Source organism: Manis pentadactyla, chromosome 2 (assembly GCF_030020395.1).
Source record: "Manis pentadactyla isolate mManPen7 chromosome 2, mManPen7.hap1, whole genome shotgun sequence".
NCBI lineage: Eukaryota > Metazoa > Chordata > Mammalia > Pholidota > Manidae > Manis > Manis pentadactyla.
Genome location: NC_080020.1, coordinates 49,827,127 through 49,844,216, shown reverse-complemented (window position 1 = coordinate 49,844,216; position 17,090 = coordinate 49,827,127). Strand labels below are relative to the sequence as shown.

Here is a 17,090-nt window from a genome sequence, read left to right as displayed (position 1 = left end):
CAGACCTTCACTCCTGCAGGACCCTCTATCATGAGGCCTCTCTCTTCCACTCCCTGTTCTGAGACGCCATAAATCCCTGGAAACTCGTATCCAAGTCTCGAAGCCTCTGGTTCCTCAGGCACTCTGAGCTCTGTTAACAGCATTTACAGTAATACGTGTGTATGTACAGGCCGTCAGTTAACCATCGTCATCAGTATTTTATTTATCCCTCACCACTGATTACCTCATATAGATGAGGACACCAGTCAGTGGCAGTGCATGTTGAGTCATTTATTCCGCAATACGCACGCACCCTGGCCCCGTGGCCCGTACAGATGACGGAGGAGTCTCAGGATCCCAGCTGGCGCTGCCCTTGAGCGTGCCGGGTGACGTCAAGGTATGGCTGAACACCTGGCAGACTGCCCTCTTCGGGATCTGCGGTTTCCACTCGGGGCTTCCACTCATTTCTTCCTATCAACCTAAGTGCCCCAGGATCTGATATGCCCCATCCTTCCAGGGAAACCTGGGGCAGACAGACCTGAGCTGGGGGGACATCTCCTTCCACTTGAGCTTCCTTGAGGGGACCCAGGAGTCCTCACGCCCTGGTCTCTAAAGCTTCTGTATCGTTTTGTAGCAGAGTGACGATAGGGGATAGGGGAGGGTGTTTATTTTTTGTCCCTCCATATCCTTTCTTGGACACCTCAGCATCTGATCCCTGTGCGCCTGCTGCCATCTGGCTTGGTTAGAGCCAGAAAAAGGAGGGACATTTCCCCAGAATCCGCATGTTCCCCTAGTGATTGCAGCCCATCGCCACTGTGGTGCCTGGCTTTAACTCCCACCCATGCTTACGATTCCTTTCTGCAGAGAGACGCGGCTGGCGGCTCAGCAGGAACTACCTTTCTCATGAACCCAGGGCCCCCCCCCCTTCCTCTTGCACCGGGCTTGGTTTGGGTCCTCAGCGTATATTCCAAATCCACCAGCGTCCCAAAATACCCTGTCTGATGCTTTAGCCCTCAGCCCTGGCAACAGCTGTGTAGAGCTACCCATAGGGACGTTGACGCCACGCTGAAAGTTTGTCCCTCTGCGCGATCCGGCACTTAGAGGTCGTTGCTAGGTGCCGTCGTCCGCTCCGTCACATCTGATTGGATCTCTCGAAAATGAGGCGGAGTTTTCCGTGGCGCGCATGCGTGCAGTAAAGGATGGAGGAGTCGGAACCCGAGCGGAAGGTGGGAGCGAGGTTGGGGTCCGCGCGGGTGGCAGGCGGTAGTGAAGGCTGGGGGTCTGGGTCTGACTCGTGTATATGTGCAGCGGTCTCGCACAGACGAGGTAACTGCCGCAGGAAGCCGCTCCGAGGCGGAGGATGAGGACGACGAGGAGTACGTGCCCTACGTTCCGTTGCGACAGCGCCGGCAACTGCTGGTGAGGGCCCTGCGTGGGAGGAGGAATGAGGGAGTGGGATGGAAGGTTCTCTGTGGGATGGGGGGTCGGTCCCAGGAGGGAGGAGGTGTCCTGACAGGGGACCATGGCCCCCAAGCAAACGGAGGACTAGCGACCTCATCAAAACAGCATGACAGCTCCCTGTCTGCGGGGTTCAAGACTCTCCCGAAGCAGAAACCCCAGGGCCCGATGCCTTGCTCCGTCTTGGGCTTGGCTCTGAGGGGCGCTCGTGGACCCTCAGCTCCAGAAGCTGCTGCAGCGGAGGCGCAAGGGAGCTACGGAGGAGGAGCAGCAAGACAGCGGCAGCGAGCCCCGGGGAGATGAGGACGACATCCCGCTGGGCCCTCAGTCCAATGTCAGCCTCCTGGATCAGCACCAGCACCTCAAGGAGAAGGCCGAAGGTGGGTAGGGCAGCCGCGGGAAGGCTGAGCTTGGTGCGCTGCTTTGGTGTCTCTTTGCATCGTCTGCTTCTTGTCTCAGCCCGCAAGGAATCTGCCAAGGAGAAGCAGCTGAAGGAAGAGGAGAAGATCCTGGAGAGTGTGGCTGAGGGCCGAGGTATAGTTGTAGCTAGAGCAGGGGGAAGTGGACTGAGCCTCCTCCTCCAACCCTACACATGTTTTATCTCAAGGGGCCTGGCCTCTGGGAAGCAGGATCCAGCCCTGAGTTAACTTTTGTCTTCTCAGCCTTAATGTCAGTGAAGGAGATGGCTAAGGGAATCACATATGATGACCCAATCAAAACCAGGTATGTCTTGCCAGTCTGTAGGAAGGCAGTCACCCTTACTTGGGATGGTGTGTGGCTGAGACTGGCAGGGACACCTCAAAGCCAGCTGTGCCCAGACCCTCTTTTGACCCCTACCACCCACCCATACAGTTGGACACCACCCCGTTATGTCCTGAGCGTGTCTGAAGAGCGGCATGAGCGTGTACGGAGAAAGTACCACATCCTGGTGGAAGGAGATGGCATCCCACCACCCATCAAGAGCTTCAAGGAAATGAAATTTCCTGCAGGTACCTAGGAACTGGGAAAGGCTGACACATTCACAGCCAAGCATCTTTGAGGTTGTGTCCTAACCCCCCTAAGCTCAACAGCTACAGTGGTGAATCTAGCCACTAGGGATGGGAGGATTTGAGGAGGGGTTTCTTTTTGCTCCTTTTTCAGTTGCTCTAGCTCTACATGTTTCCTGTTCTCTTCTATTAGGGAGCTTCAGTGGGCAAGTGACATTGGCCTTAGACAGACCTACGTGTGAATCCTACCCCCATTTAGCCTAGGAGTCTCAGACAAGTGTGTTTTTCTTTCTTTCTCTGGGCCTGTGTTTCACCATTTGTAACTTGAGGGAGATGGTGCTAATTTTACAGGCTTTGGGTCATGATAAAGTACCTGTGAAACACAAAGATGATGCTGGGGTTGTTTTCCATAGCCATCCTGAGAGGCCTGAAGAAGAAAGGCATCCACCATCCTACACCCATTCAGATCCAGGGCATCCCCACCATGTGAGTGTGGAACTGGGGGCCCAGAGGAGGGTGACGACAAGGAAAAACAGTCACTAGATGTCCACTTGGAGAAGCAGTCTTTGTGTTCTGCTGAGCCTGACCCTCTGACCTGTTCTTCCCTAACAGTTTATCCGGCCGTGACATGATAGGCATTGCCTTCACTGGTTCAGGCAAGACGCTGGTGTTCACATTGCCTGTCATCATGTTCTGCCTGGAACAAGAAAAGAGATTACCTTTCTCCAAGCGTGAAGGGCCCTATGGACTCATCATCTGCCCCTCGGTAAGACACACTGGCATGGAGGGCAGGGCAGAGATGGGACCACCTTCTGGTGCCAGCATCTGCCTCTGTACATACAGCGGGAACTGGCCCGGCAGACCCACGGCATTTTGGAGTATTACTGCCGCCTGCTACAGGAGGACAGCTCACCTCTCCTGCGCTGCGCTCTCTGCATCGGGGGCATGTCTGTCAAGGAGCAGATGGAAACCATCCGACAGTGAGCACAGTCAGCCCCACCTTCTGGGTCTGCCCAAAGGCCCTAAACAAGCTAAAGGACACTTTGCTTTAGCTATTCCACAGATCCTTGCAGAGGCCTCCTGTGGGCCCAGCTCTCAAGGAGCTCCCCATCTAATGAGGAGATTGATAAGTAGGGCAGAGGGATGTGATAAGTTAGTGTGGGGGCACAACAGATGCAGTCGGGTATCTGGGAGGTCAGGAAGTCAGGGTATTCCAGGCAGAAGCACAGACATAGGGGGTCTGGGGCATCCAGGAAGGTCAGGGTCATTAGTGTGATCCATCAGGAGGCTAAGGCATTGGGGAGGGGCTGGACCCATGCCCTTTCCACACAGTGCAGTTTCCAGCAGACATTGTCAAATTCCCTGAACCAGGCCCTGGGGTCACAGACAGGCCAGACCCAGCCCCTGTTCTTGAGACATTCCCAGTCCCAGAAAATATTTAGATACAGAAAGGATGGATTCAGTGTACCAGGACAGGTGAGCCTATCAAGGATGTGTACAGAGAGAGCTGCAGCAGCACAGGCTGAGGCCTGTCTGCAGAGTTAAGACAGTGTTCCTGGGGGAGAGAGGAGTGCCAGGCAGAGGTGACACATGGTGGGGAGGATCTCTGACAGTGCTTGAGAAGGCTACAGCCTCCTCCAAGAGAGACATCTGCTGTATGTGGAGCAGGGTGGTGGGAATGACAGGAAGGGGACAGCTGAGGAGAGACAGAGGAGTCCAGAGGGAAGAAAAGGACAGAGTGCTTGTCTCCAGGTGTAGGGATGGGTAGGTGGCCCCAACCTGAGGGTCTCTTCTTGATTCCTAGTGGGGTGCACATGATGGTAGCCACCCCTGGACGCCTCATGGATCTGCTGCAGAAGAAGATGGTCAGCCTAGACATCTGTCGCTACCTGGCTCTGGATGAGGCTGATCGCATGATTGACATGGGCTTTGAGGGCGACATCCGCACCATCTTTTCCTACTTCAAGGTGCCCATCCCTACCCAGCCAGGACACTCCCTGCACCCCCCACTCCACATTCATTTGTGGAGGGCCCTGAGACCCTGCAGTGCCCACTCACCGTCCCTGCTTCAGGGGCTATAACCTAGCTGATCAGCTTCCCAGTCCCCATATGCCCTCAGCCCCAGCCCTACCCTTCCTCAGGGCCAGCGGCAGACCCTGCTTTTCAGTGCCACCATGCCAAAGAAGATTCAGAACTTTGCCAAGAGCGCACTGGTAAAACCTGTCACAATCAACGTGGGGCGCGCTGGGGCTGCCAGCCTGGATGTTATCCAGGTGGGCAGGCCCTCCTGATGTACACAGTCTCACCTGTGAGGGCTGGATCTTGTGAAATTCCCTTGAAGCTGATTGAAGCAGGGTTGGGGGGCATCCCTGTGGACACTGAGGGTTTCATTCCAAGCCACAGCCCTTAGCTGGAAACATTCTTAGGGGGGCCAGCTTTTGGTAGCAAGAGGCTTTTGGATTGGGGGCCTGGCCTCTGTGGCGGGGCCAGGGCTGGTGAGCCTATTCTCAGGATCACCTGACAAGGACCCTGTGGTGGCAGGAGGTGGAATATGTGAAGGAGGAAGCCAAAATGGTGTACTTGCTCGAGTGCTTGCAGAAGACACCTCCACCTGTGAGTGTACCACCTAGGACCCCCAGGATGAAAGGGTGGGTGGGAGGGGCCTCATGCTGGGGAAGGGCAGGGACACACAGGCAGAGTCAGGCCCCGTGATTGGAGTTGGCCTTCCCGGACAGGTGCTCATCTTTGCAGAGAAGAAAGCAGATGTGGACGCCATCCACGAGTACCTGCTTCTCAAGGGGGTCGAGGCTGTGGCCATCCATGGGGGCAAAGGTTAGGGGGTGTATGCTTAGGCATAGACCTGATTGCCATCACAGACTCTCACCTCATCCCTTTCCCTGCCTGGCCAGCCTGCCACTGCTCCCCAGACTCCTGCTATCGCTCTAACAGCTCCTGCTTGACCCTTCCCAGACCAGGAGGAGCGGACCAAGGCCATTGAGGCATTCCGGGAGGGCAAGAAGGATGTCCTCGTGGCCACAGACGTAGCCTCCAAGGGCCTCGACTTCCCTGCCATCCAGCATGTGATCAATTACGACATGCCTGAGGAGATTGAGAACTACGGTGGGAAGCTTGGGAGCTAGGGGGTGGGCTCTGCTCCAGCCCCTGGGCAGTGGGCCAGAGGCTCTGTCCCTGTCTCTGCAGTGCACCGTATCGGCCGCACCGGGCGCTCAGGAAACACAGGCATTGCCACCACCTTCATCAACAAGGCCTGTGGTGAGTCTGCCACCAGGGCCACCTCAGCTGTCCCCAGGACCTCCTCCTGTGGCCACCCACGTCCCGGTTACAGGGCCCAGGGTTGGTCCTGATGGTTCCCCACTGCCTCCACAGACGAGTCTGTGTTGATGGACCTCAAAGCCCTACTGTTGGAGGCCAAGCAGAAGGTGCCGCCTGTGCTGCAAGTGCTGCACTGTGGGGACGAGTCCATGCTGGACATCGGAGGTGACCAGAGAGCAGGAGACACTAGCTGGTGGGGGGCGGGGGATAGGCCCGACACATCTGGGGGAGCACTGTGGAACACGTCCACGCTGCACAGTAGTGGGCTGGGGGGCTGCCAGGGGGGCCTAGCTCTGGGGTGTGAAGCCTGGCCCTGTGACCATGCTGATCCCCGCCCCCATACCCCATGCCCCCAGGAGAGCGAGGCTGTGCCTTCTGCGGGGGCCTGGGCCATCGGATCACTGACTGCCCTAAACTGGAAGCTATGCAGACCAAGCAGGTCAGCAACATCGGCCGCAAGGACTACCTGGCCCACAGCTCCATGGACTTCTGAGCTGCCTCTTCTCTCCAAGAGGCCTTAGTCCCTGGTGCTCCAACCGCCTCCCATACACACCAGCCCCCGGACAAAAAGCCAGCATCCTTGGCCCAGCTGGCCTGGGCTGGGCCAGGCCAGGCCTGGCTGCCTGCTCCCTGTGCCTCTCAGAATTACTGTTTTTGTTCCACTTTACCCCAGCTGCCAATAAAGCACAAGACTCTCTGGTCTGAGCCCAGCCCCACCTCTGTTTCGCTTTGTCTACCCATTTCCTGGGCAGGCCTGACCCTCTGAGGCAGGGCCCTGGCATCTCCCACCATTGCTGCCAATGCCACCCTGCTGGTTCTTGACTGTGGAAGGAGTCATCTAGTTGGGGCCCCCACTCTGGGGGTTCAGGGTATCTTCTCTGGGCTACTGGATTTATGACTCAAGGAGGGACCACATTGGTGGGCCAAAGGGAAATGGTTGGGTTTTTTGGTCTGTCTGGTTAGCTCTTCCAACCTCCAGCCCTGCCCCAGCCTCCCTCTTCCTGTCAGTTATGTGAGGCTCCTGGAGTCCCTTGGGAGGCAGCTTCCTGCCTCAGGGCCTCTCTCCACCTGCCTACCCATGCAAGGCTCCCAGGAGAGAACCCTCTGCTCCCTCACTGAGGGGGCAGCAGATGCCACAGGACTGCTACTCAGGCCACAACACTCCCTGACCCGTCTGTGTGGCCAGCTCCTTGCTGGGCTCAGCACCAAGACAAATCAGGCAGGTGCCTGCTCAGAAGAGACAGATAAGATAGGAAGAAACGGGTGGCAGTCATGAGACTGCTGGCAAATGGGGCAGGAATTTGGCATCTGGCACGGAGTAGACAGGAAGGACACTGGTGGTGGCCTCTCCATGCCAGATACTTCATGTATAAGGCCACATGCTTATGCCAGCAGGACAACAGTTGCTTAAGCCATATTTGTCACTTGGTGTGTGGCCTTGGGCAAGTTACTTAATGTTTCTGAGACTCTATTTCCTCATCATTGAAATGGCAATGAGAATGCAAAGGACATGGTATCAGGCTTCTGGAACCCAGGGGTGCCCAGACTGCAGTAGGCACAAAGCCAGGTGAGGTGTCCCTTGAAAGATTTCCTGCCTACACCCCATAGGTGACCCCTGAACAGTGTTCCTCAGCCTAGTTACACACTCCTTTCCATTGGTGGCATTGAATGCATGACATGAGGCTGTCCCCAGAATTCAAACACACAGCAGAGCCCTGATACTGGCCCTCTAGCAGGGTGATGGAAAAAAAAAAAGGCACCTAACAAAAAAGCAGAGCTTAAAAAGAGCCTGTGAGAATTTTATTGTTAACAACCATTTGATCAATAAATATGAGAGATGCCCTCTCAAAAAAAAAAAAAAAAGAGGCTGTGAGCTCTCCAGAGGCCCACCGGGGGCTCACTCCACACCCTCAGGTGGCCAGGGTTGCACCAGGAGGACGGTTTCACTGCTGGAGGCTCAGTACTCTCAAGACGGCATTGGGTGGCCAAGGGAGGCCTTCCGGAGGAAGAGGAGGCACAGCACCGAGTAGCACCATGGCGAGGGGTGTCTGGAGGGCCTGGGCTGAGGGGAGATGGAGTCCAGAACACTCCACACCTTGAGTCCTGAGCCAAGGAGCCCAGACTAGACTGGAGGGCAGTGGGGAGCCTGGAAATGTTTGGGAAGGGGAGGTTAGTTTAGGGCTGGCAGAGAGGGCTGGGCCCAGGTGGGGCAGTGGTTCAAAAGGGAGATGGTGAGGCTGGCAATAGACGGGTCTGTGAAGACGGAGAGGAGCAAGTGGAATATCAGAAATACTTCCGAGATAAAGACAAGCAGAGCAGGACTGAGTGAGACATTACCAACTAGAGCTCTGAGTGGAAAAGCTGGATTTTGCTAGTTCAGCTAGAGGAGGCTCCTAGGGCAGGGACGGGGCTGTGGGAATGCCAGGAACCAGGGCACACACTGCCCCAGACGGGAGGGGTCGGAGCTTATGACTCAGGAAACCAGAGGCTTACACCCAGCTGACCCAGTGCAGGAATAGGCCATCTGCCCTCAAGTGGTCTGAGGCTCCCGCCAGGCACACGTGGGCACCTTGGGCCAGCTGGAACCCAAGGAAGAAATGTGTGTTACCTCCCACCCTCCATCCTCTATTCTTCACTGAAGACAGGGCTCCCCTCCCCCAAGCTCTGCAGCTGCTCTCTGGACAGAGGGAGGGGGAAGTGGCCAGAAGGGGAAGTGTGAGGAGTTCCCCTCCAGCCTGTCACCAGTCTCGTCAGGCCCTCGGAGTGGCTGCCCAGGGCCGGGCTGTGGCCATGGAGCCTCTGGAGACCCCCATCAAGGATGGCATCCTCTACCAGCAGCACACCAAGTTTGGCAAGGTGGGACCCTGGTGGCCAGGCAGCTGCCTGAGAAAAATGGTGGGCTTCGCTCCAGCGTCAGAGAGCTTCCAGGGCCTGGGAGAATGGGGAAGGGAGTCAGGGTGGGGTTCCAGCCCAAGTACGGGGTTGTGGAACTGAGTCCACTCAGCCTGAGCGGGCTGGGCTGAGCACGTCTTTGTGGGAACCTGCCTCACTTATAGATGGGGAAGCCTGGAGCAGGGAGGGTTTAAGACTCCAAACCTTGGGGCAGGGCCGAGCCGACAGGCTGGCTAATACAAGAGCCTTCCGCCGGGCCTAGGAGAGGGCCAGGGGCTGCGCTGGAGGAGCCCTCAGAAGTACAGCCCCACCCTGCAAAAGCAGCCCCACTTGGCTCCTCCCAGTTCTGTCATGGGACCTGCTGGGGAGTTCACCTTTCTCCTCCGGCAGCTGGCCCTGCCCTGCCGCAGCCCAGCTGCAGCTGCTGCCCAGGCAGAGAAACAGTCTGTTTCCTTTGCTTGATGTTATTTGCATGTTTCCTTCCTTGCCCTCTTGAAACTGAGGCCTCCCTCCCATCCCAACCCTTGTCCCATGGCCCAAATGATCTTTTCTTTGTAGGGGAGAGAGCACCACCATAATGGCAGTAGAGGTGGTCTGCCCCAGCCACTAGGTCCCTCACGGACAGAAGACAGTAGAAGCCCCACCCTTGACTCCTCATGACTTTCTGAGACACGGCACTAGTGTTCATGGGGGTGATGGTTAGGAAAGTGTGGGGCAAATTTGAACTCAGAACTGACTGGCCCTAAGCACTGACTGTTCACCCTGCTGGGCTGGCTGTGGCAAGGGCTCCTTCCCTGGTGCCCTGAGCTGCTGGAGGAGGCAGAGGCCAGCCAGAGTGGCCAGGAGCATTTGCTGAGCAACTTATGCTGAGCTGAGCTGAGCTGGAGGGAGAACTGCCACCCAAGGGTCTTCTCCCCGATCCTCATCTCTCACAGAAGTCCTGGAGGAAGGTATGGGGTCTGCTGTATGCAGGAGGCCCATCAGGCGTGGCACGGCTGGAGAGCTGGGAGGTCCGGGATGGCGGCCCAGGACCAGTAGGTGACAGGTCTGTGGGGCCTGGCCGGCGAGGGGAGCGGCGGGTCATCCGCCTGGCTGACTGCGTTTCCGTGTTGCCGGCTGATGGCGAGAGCTGCCCCCGGGACACTGGTGCCTTCCTGCTTACCACCACGGAGCGAAGCCACCTTCTGGCGGCACAGCACCGCCAAGCATGGATGGGGCCCATCTGCCAGCTGGCCTTCCCGGTAAGCACAGGGTGGGCAGGCGGGGCAGCCAAGGGCCAGCCCAAGGGATCACCTGACGACCCCCTTGTTCTTCACAACCTGTCACTCAGCAAGTACCTGCCAAGTACCTGAGAGCCTGGGAAACAGCCCAGAATCCCCCAGAACAAATCTCAGAAGGCCATGCATGTATGGAGAAAATGAGTCTGGGAGGAGCCAGGAGGGAATAGGGGAACATTAGGCAGGGTGGTCCAGGAAGGCCTCTCAGGAGGAGACAGTGAACCTGAGTCCTCTAGCACAAATAAGAACCCACCAGACAAAGATCTGAGGAAACAGCCCCCGAGACGATGAGGTGTGACAAGTGTCCTGAACAGAGGGAACAACACTGGCAAAGGCCTTGTGGTAGGGAAAAATTTGGTGTGTTCAAGGGGCAGAAAGAGGGCCAGTATGGCCGGAGGGTAAGGGGTGGCAGGGGCTCAAGAGGAGGCTAAGGTAGGGAGTTGAGTGGAAGCCTGCCGAGACCGCTTTGGGCCATGTGCAGAGTTTTGGGTTTTATTCTGAGAGGAGAAAGCTGAGGGGGTTTGAGCCAGGGACTAAGAGTTTTAAAACTTCATAGTCTATGATGCACTAAAAGGAAATGAGTCTGGGAGTTCCTCAAAAACTTCACATAGAGTTAACCTATGACCCAGCAATTCCACTACTAGGTATAAACCCAACAGAATTGAAACAGGTGTTCAAACAAGACTAGTATGATAATGTTCAACGCAGCATTATTATTAACAATACCCAAAAGGGGAAAACTGATGAATGGATAAACTAACCGTGGTCTATCTCTACAACAGAACGTTACTTGGCTATAAAAAGGAATGAAGTACTGATACATGCTGCACCATAGATGGGCCTGGAAAACATTATGCTAAGCACAAAAGGCCACGGATTGCATGATTCCTTTTATATGAAATACCTAGGATAGGCGAAACCATAGCAACAGAAAGCAGCTAGCTTAGTGGTTGCCAGGGGCAGGGGGAGAGAGAATGGGGAGTGGCTGCTAATGGCCACAGGGTTTCCATTTGAAGTGATGAAAAAGTTCTGGAACTAGATAAAAGTGTTGATTGCAGAACCTTGTGACTATATTAAAAAAAAAACACTAAATTAGGCACTTTAAAATGGTTAAAATGGTAAAAAAAAAATTTTTTTTTCCTAAAATGGTAAATTTTGTGTTGTATGCTTTACTATCAGTTGTAAACTGTTTTAAAAATAAAGTGAACAGGAGCAAAAAGACCGGCAAGAAAGCCACTGCACATGACCCTGGCCATGCTCCTGACCCTGGCTGTGCTCCAGTAGGCCTAGGCTGTGGTGGGGATGCTGGGAGTCAGAGCTCCAGGGACTTGGGGAATGAGGGGTGGAGGGGAGAGATAGGAGAGGAGTGAGGGGCACCCCCCCCACCAAACTTCTGCCCCTTTACCTCTCCAAGCTGTCAGGGGGGACTGCAGCCAGCATATGCCTGGCCGAACTTGAGGATGATGGGGGACATCCTCCTGTGTGCCTTTCCAGCTCTCAGCACCCTCAAGAGGGGAGCTAGGGGGTGCACATGGACTCAGAGGGGTACCCAGGGTCCTGCAGTGTGTTAGAGACAAAACTGGGACTAGAACCCAGGTCCCTGGATGCCCTTGTTTGTCAGGGAGTCCTGGATTACTGACCCCAGGGAAGGGTGTGGGAAGAGGAGTGGGAGCCCCTGACCTCTGACCTTATCCCATTTGCCAGGGCACAGGGGAGAGTTCCTCAGGATCAGGGGAGGCTGTGGATCCTAAGAGGGGCCTGGTCCCCATGGAGGAGAACTCCATCTATTCCTCCTGGCAAGAAGGTGAGTTGGGGAGGTACAGGGGAAGCCTTGGTCTCACTACACACAGGTCTTGGATCTTTGGGGAACCCACGGGGGCTGTGCTTGCTTCCTCATGGTCCTCCCGCCTGCAGTGAGCAAGTTTCCAGTGGTGGTGCAGAGGACCGAGGCTGCCATGCGCTGCCAGCTAAAGGGGCCCTACCTCCTGGTGCTGGGCCAGGATGCCATTCAGCTGAAAGAGCCCTCCAGCCCCCAGGCCCTCTACACCTGGCCCTACCGCTTCCTGCGCAAGTTCGGCTCTGACAAGGTGAGGTGCTGGGTGGCCACCCCACCCCACTGGTCCTGCCGGGAGAACTGGTGGGTGACGGGCACCCTGGCCCCTCAGCTATGACCTGCCCATGCCACCCCTTCTGCACCCCAGGGTGTGTTCTCCTTTGAAGCTGGCCGCCGTTGTGACTCAGGTGAGGGCCTCTTCGCCTTCAGCAGCCCGCAAGCCCTTGACCTGTGTGGCGTAGTGGCCACCGCCATCAGCCGCCAGAGGGAGCGGCTACCAGTGCTGGCTGGGCCCCGGCCCTGCCCACTGTTGCGGGCCACCTCCCTGCCCTCACTGGATCCACCCAGTGAGCTGCAGGAGGGACCCCCAGGGCCTGAGCCTCCCAGCTCCCAGAGGGTACTCCTGGCTGAGCCTGGGCCCCAGAGCCTGCCACCACTGCTGGGCACAGAGCCCCTCATCAAGCCAGCGCCCGAGCTCTATGCCTCAGTGTGCAAGAGGGCCAGCGGGCCCCCACGTGTTGCTGAGCACCTCTACGAGAACCTGTGTGTGCTGGAGGCAGGCTCTGTTCCTCCCAGCGATGGCGGGCCCATGCAGGAGGGCCCTAGTGGCCACAGCCCCTTAGCCAGCCCCATCTACCACAACAGCGAGGACCTGGGCTGGCCCAGTCCGGCCCATGACAGCAGCCTGGAAGCCCAATACCGGCGACTGCTGGAGCTGGAGCTGGGCAACAACTACGAGGAGGCCGGAGGTTCTGGCCGCCCCTGCACTCACACGGGCTTCAAGGCCAAGCTGGTGACGCTGCTGAGCCGAGAGCGGAGGAAGGGCCCAGTTCCCTGTGACCGGCCCTGAATGTCCTGTGTGGTGTGGCAGCAGGAGGAAAGGAAAGCTCTGTCCATGGGACAGGAGGGAGGGCAAATAATGGACAACTAGAGACACAGCCCTGCATCCACCCTGGCCTGTGGGGACAAGGCAGGCAGCCTGGGGAGGGCTCCCCACGTGCCCTGCCAGTCCCCTAGGGTATAGTGTACAGATATACTGGTAATAAAGTCTGCCAGCTCCCCATCCATCTGTGGCCCACAGTCCACACCTTCTCACCTCAGCTCCTGTCAGTGGCACTCATGGGTCCCCGTGTATACACAGACCCTCACTTCACAGGTGTTGCAGCAAACATCACTGTGGATTACTGTGCTCAGTTCCAGGGACACACATGACTTGGACTTGACCTCTGCCACCAGTGTGCTCAAGTCCCCTTGAGCAGATGGGCAGGATGCAGATAATTATGATTTATGTGGTCCTGTGCAGCAGAAATGGCTCAGTCAGGCAGGGGGAGAGGTGAGGCTTGCTGATGGGAGAGGGTCCCTCTGGATTGAGTTTTAAGGGCAGGCAGGGCTTCACCAGGCTGGCAGCAATCCCTGGGGCTTTCTAGGCCAAGGATGGATATGCATAGGCCCAGAGACAAAGAGAAGAGTGTTGTCACAGAAGGGCAGTTGGTGGCCAAGCATGAGAGTCCTGACCATCCTGTAATGAACTTGGTCTCATCCTCAGTGGAGGAACACAGTCATGGTGGGGAAGGAGCAGTGTGGACAACAAAAGTGAGGGAGCTACACTGGTGATGGAGAAGCCTGAGCTGGGGAGGAGTGGATGGGTGGGAGAGGAAGGGGCGGGAGGAAGGGACTTCAAAGATGTGCACACCCAAATCTCCTGCTCCCCACTCAGACTCAAATATATGCAGACGCTTCTGGGAAACTTCAGGCCTCCATCTCCTCAAATGTCACAGATGAAAGTCAAATTACCTGCCAGGCATACATTCGTTCCTTAAGAGTTTTACCATGTGCTTGGTCCATGCCACACACTGGGGATGCAGCCATGTTCAAGACAGCCCACATTCCAGAGGGAGACAAGCAAGTCTCTTAAAGACTTTAGTGCTCTCATTCTACTGCTGTCACTATCCCTGGAGTCTCCATGAACATAGCATCATATGCCCAAAGACCTGATCTCCTGGCCCCTTGACCTCAACTCTGCCTCAGCTGCCCACACCCTTGGCACATCTCGAACCTTGTGACAGTGATACTCCCTCTTTGCCACCTTATTTCCAAGCATCCACCTCTTGCCACCTCTTTCTTTCCTTCCAGCCCACTTCCTCTAGCATGGCCCATAAAGCTCCTCTCCAGCTACAGTGACCTTTTTCTCACCATCTGTTTGGCCACTGTCCTCAGTTTCATTCTTGTCTGACAGATTCTGTGCTCCACCAACATGGTCAACCCATCACACTCCCCTTTCCTTCTCTTATTTGTCTGGCAAAGCCCTCGGCATCAGTAAGCTCAGCTCCCCTCAGCGCTTGCCTCCCAGCAGCTAGCTGCTCACAGCAGAGAAATTCACATCCTCTGGCTGATTGCATTTTCTTTAACAATATGATCTCAAGTCTCAATGGACAGGCTCTCCAGAGAGACTGCATGTCCCAGAGTGGCTTCTTTCCTCCCCTTCAAGACCTCACACGTTCTCCTCTCTGTCCCTGCCCATCGCACCTCGGAGAGACTCCGGAGAAAGTGCAGCCAACAGAAGCGAACGCCCTCAACCGCCCACCTCCTGTCCAAGTGCCTCAGCACCTCGCCATTTCTTTCCTGCCCTCCAGGGGCAGCAGTGTCTGCTCCCCAACATGTGCTCCACTCCCAGCACCTCACAGCTGGGCAACCTTTGATCTCACAGTCGCCTCAGCCATGTCCCCATTTCTCTGTTCCTCTTCACAGTGAAACTCCTCAAAAGTTGCTGATTACTCTCATTTCCACTTTCTCATCTTCCATTCTCCCTTCCACCAACTCCAGCTCCCGTGGTCCTGCTACTCCATTACATCACCCTCACCAGGGTCACCAACCTTCTTGTTCCCCAAAACAAAAGCAATTCGGACTGCCTTTGTGACCCAGACTCCCTGACAGCCCTCCTTGCACCACTGTCTTTATTTGCTTTTCCTCCTTCCCCATGGCCTGTCCTTCCCAGCCTCTGCTGTCCCCTCCTCTGCCAGCTCTGCCTGGGGCTCTGGCCTCAGACACAGTATGTAGCTCAATCCTGGTTGTCCACAGAATCACCTTGGAGCTTTTAAAAATGGCCCATGCCTAGGTCCACACCCAGGGGCTGGGATTTCCTCAGTCCCAACAGGGCCTGAGTGCCACTGTCTGCTTTCAGCTTGCCAGCCAGTTGTAATGTGTGCCCAGGGTGGAGAAACACTGCCTTGAGCAGCTGCTCTGGCCTCCAGCTCTCACAGATCATCTCAATGCTGATGACTCCCCAATGTCTATTTTCAGCATAGACGTCTCCCCTGAGACCCAGATGTAAGAACCCAACTACACCTAAAAGGCATCTGCAAATGCCACATGTGAAGGGAGGTTGGGGGAAGGGGCTTCCAGGCAGTGCTATCCCATGGTGTCTGTGGCCACAGAGGGCAAAGCCCAGAAGGTTGTTAGAGCCACAGGGAGGCAGAGTTCAGAGCCACTTTGGAAGCTCCTCCTGATGGACAAAGTCTTCCCATGATCCATCAGGCTGCCTGCCAGAGAGCAAGCTGAGGCCAGGAGGCTCCCAGGGTGGTTGCAGCAGGGTCCGTCCACCCCATGGGGGCAAGCCAGCCCTTGCCAGCTCTGCAAATCCCAGGACACAGTGGAGATTACCCAGAGAGTCAGGGTCATGGTCAGAACTGGGTCCCTGGTCTAGCATGCTTTCTTATTATAAATCTAAGTCTCTTTGTTTCATTTTGTGAGGTTCTAATGAGATGGTGAAAGAGAAAGTCTTCAGAAATTCCAAGACTCTGAGCACCTTGCCCTGGAGCCGCAGGTGTCCTAGACACCAGGGAGCACTGCGTCTTAGCCTGGGGCCTGTTCCTACCCAGGAGCTGCCTATGCTGGGAGCTCTGGTGGTTTCATACAGGCCTGAGCCTTGCAAAGGCCTAAAGAATGGGACTGTGGGGTCCTCTCTGCTGGAGGACTACCAGGACCCCAGGCTGCCCTTCTTCCTTTGATCATTTGCTAGTTCACCTACTCAATCCTTCTTTGAACTGCTCATTCACATCCACTGTGTGCAGGCACTGAGGAAATGGTGGACAAGACACACAAGTCTCTGCTCCCATGGGACTAATATTCTAACGGGGACAAAGGGCAGTGAAGAAACAAACAGTGTAATGTCAGATGGTGGTAAGTGCTATGGGGAGAAACAAAGTAGGGTAAGGGACTAGTGCATGATGTGGGTGAGGTGTCAAGGGGCTGCTGTTTTAGCTAAGGTGATCAGGGAAGGCCCCTTGGAGGAGACAACAGCTGAGCAGAGACCTGAACAAAGTGGGAGAGCCTGTTGTTTAGATATCAGGGGGAAAGTGTTCCAAACAGGGGCTGCAAGTGCAAATCTCTGAGGCAGAAATATGCTTGAATTGTTGGAGGAGGCCAGAGTGGCTGGAGTGGAGTGAGTAAGGGGAAAAGTGGGAGGAGGACCCAGCTTATTAGTATATAAATAATAAATATAAGATAAAGATAATAAATATATATATTTATTAGCCATATATATCTTAAGGACATTGGAGTTTTATTTTAAGTGCAACAAGAAGCCTACTGGAATGCTAAAAGCTGAGGATGGTGTGATTTTTGCTTTAAAAATATAACTTTGGCTGCTGTATGGAAAGGCTGTGGAGTGGGCAAGGGAGGTGTTAGGAGACTGTTAGGGTGTCTACGCATGAGACGAGTGGCAGGGACAACACTGGCCACAGAGACCAGATGTGGAACATATTCTGAAGATGGAATTTGCAAAATCTGGGGTATGAAAGAGAAGAGAAAAGAAGGATAACTTCATAGTTTGTAGTGGACCAGGTGGATGAATGCTGGTGTCATTTACTGAGGTGAAGAAGGATTTAGGAAGGTGGGGAAAGCACTAATTTAAATTAAGACATGATGGTTTGAGATATCTAGTAGACTTCCAAGTAGAGGCTGGACAGCCTCTTGGATATTGGAGTCTGGAGTTCTTCAGGGGAGGTCAGAGTTGGACATACAATTTGGGAGTCCTTGCCATGTGGGTGTTATTTATAGCCACTGGGCAGGATGGGGTCCCAGCTAGTGAACGCAGACAAGCAAGATCTGATG

General features: G+C 55.4%; 2 protein-coding genes across 3 annotated transcripts; both read left to right on the top strand.

The window, feature by feature from the left end:
• The first annotated feature begins 1,060 nt into the window (after positions 1-1,060).
• On the top strand, positions 1,061-6,466 carry DDX41 (DEAD-box helicase 41). 2 transcript variants are annotated; one of them, XM_036886987.2, is made up of 17 exons: positions 1,061-1,205; positions 1,288-1,398; positions 1,658-1,817; positions 1,897-1,971; positions 2,100-2,160; positions 2,290-2,426; positions 2,837-2,909; positions 3,036-3,189; positions 3,267-3,403; positions 4,228-4,390; positions 4,565-4,696; positions 4,965-5,036; positions 5,159-5,255; positions 5,394-5,543; positions 5,625-5,696; positions 5,811-5,921; positions 6,113-6,466. In XM_036886987.2, exons 1-17 carry the CDS (start codon positions 1,179-1,181, stop codon positions 6,247-6,249), a joined length of 1,869 nt encoding a protein of 622 aa, XP_036742882.1. In that variant the 5' UTR covers positions 1,061-1,178; the 3' UTR covers positions 6,250-6,466. The 2 variants fall into 2 exon arrangements, with proteins under 2 accessions (XP_036742882.1, XP_057348487.1); XM_057492504.1 differs by having other exon boundaries at positions 1,191-1,205; positions 1,546-1,817.
• A 1,890-nt stretch (positions 6,467-8,356) lies between these two features.
• On the top strand, positions 8,357-13,043 carry DOK3 (docking protein 3). The gene is made up of 5 exons (XM_036887006.2): positions 8,357-8,612; positions 9,584-9,889; positions 11,630-11,729; positions 11,840-12,012; positions 12,127-13,043. The coding sequence occupies exons 1-5, from the start codon at positions 8,547-8,549 to the stop codon at positions 12,826-12,828; spliced, it is 1,347 nt and encodes a 448-aa protein (XP_036742901.1). The 5' UTR covers positions 8,357-8,546; the 3' UTR covers positions 12,829-13,043.
• Positions 13,044-17,090: the final 4,047 nt, after the last annotated feature.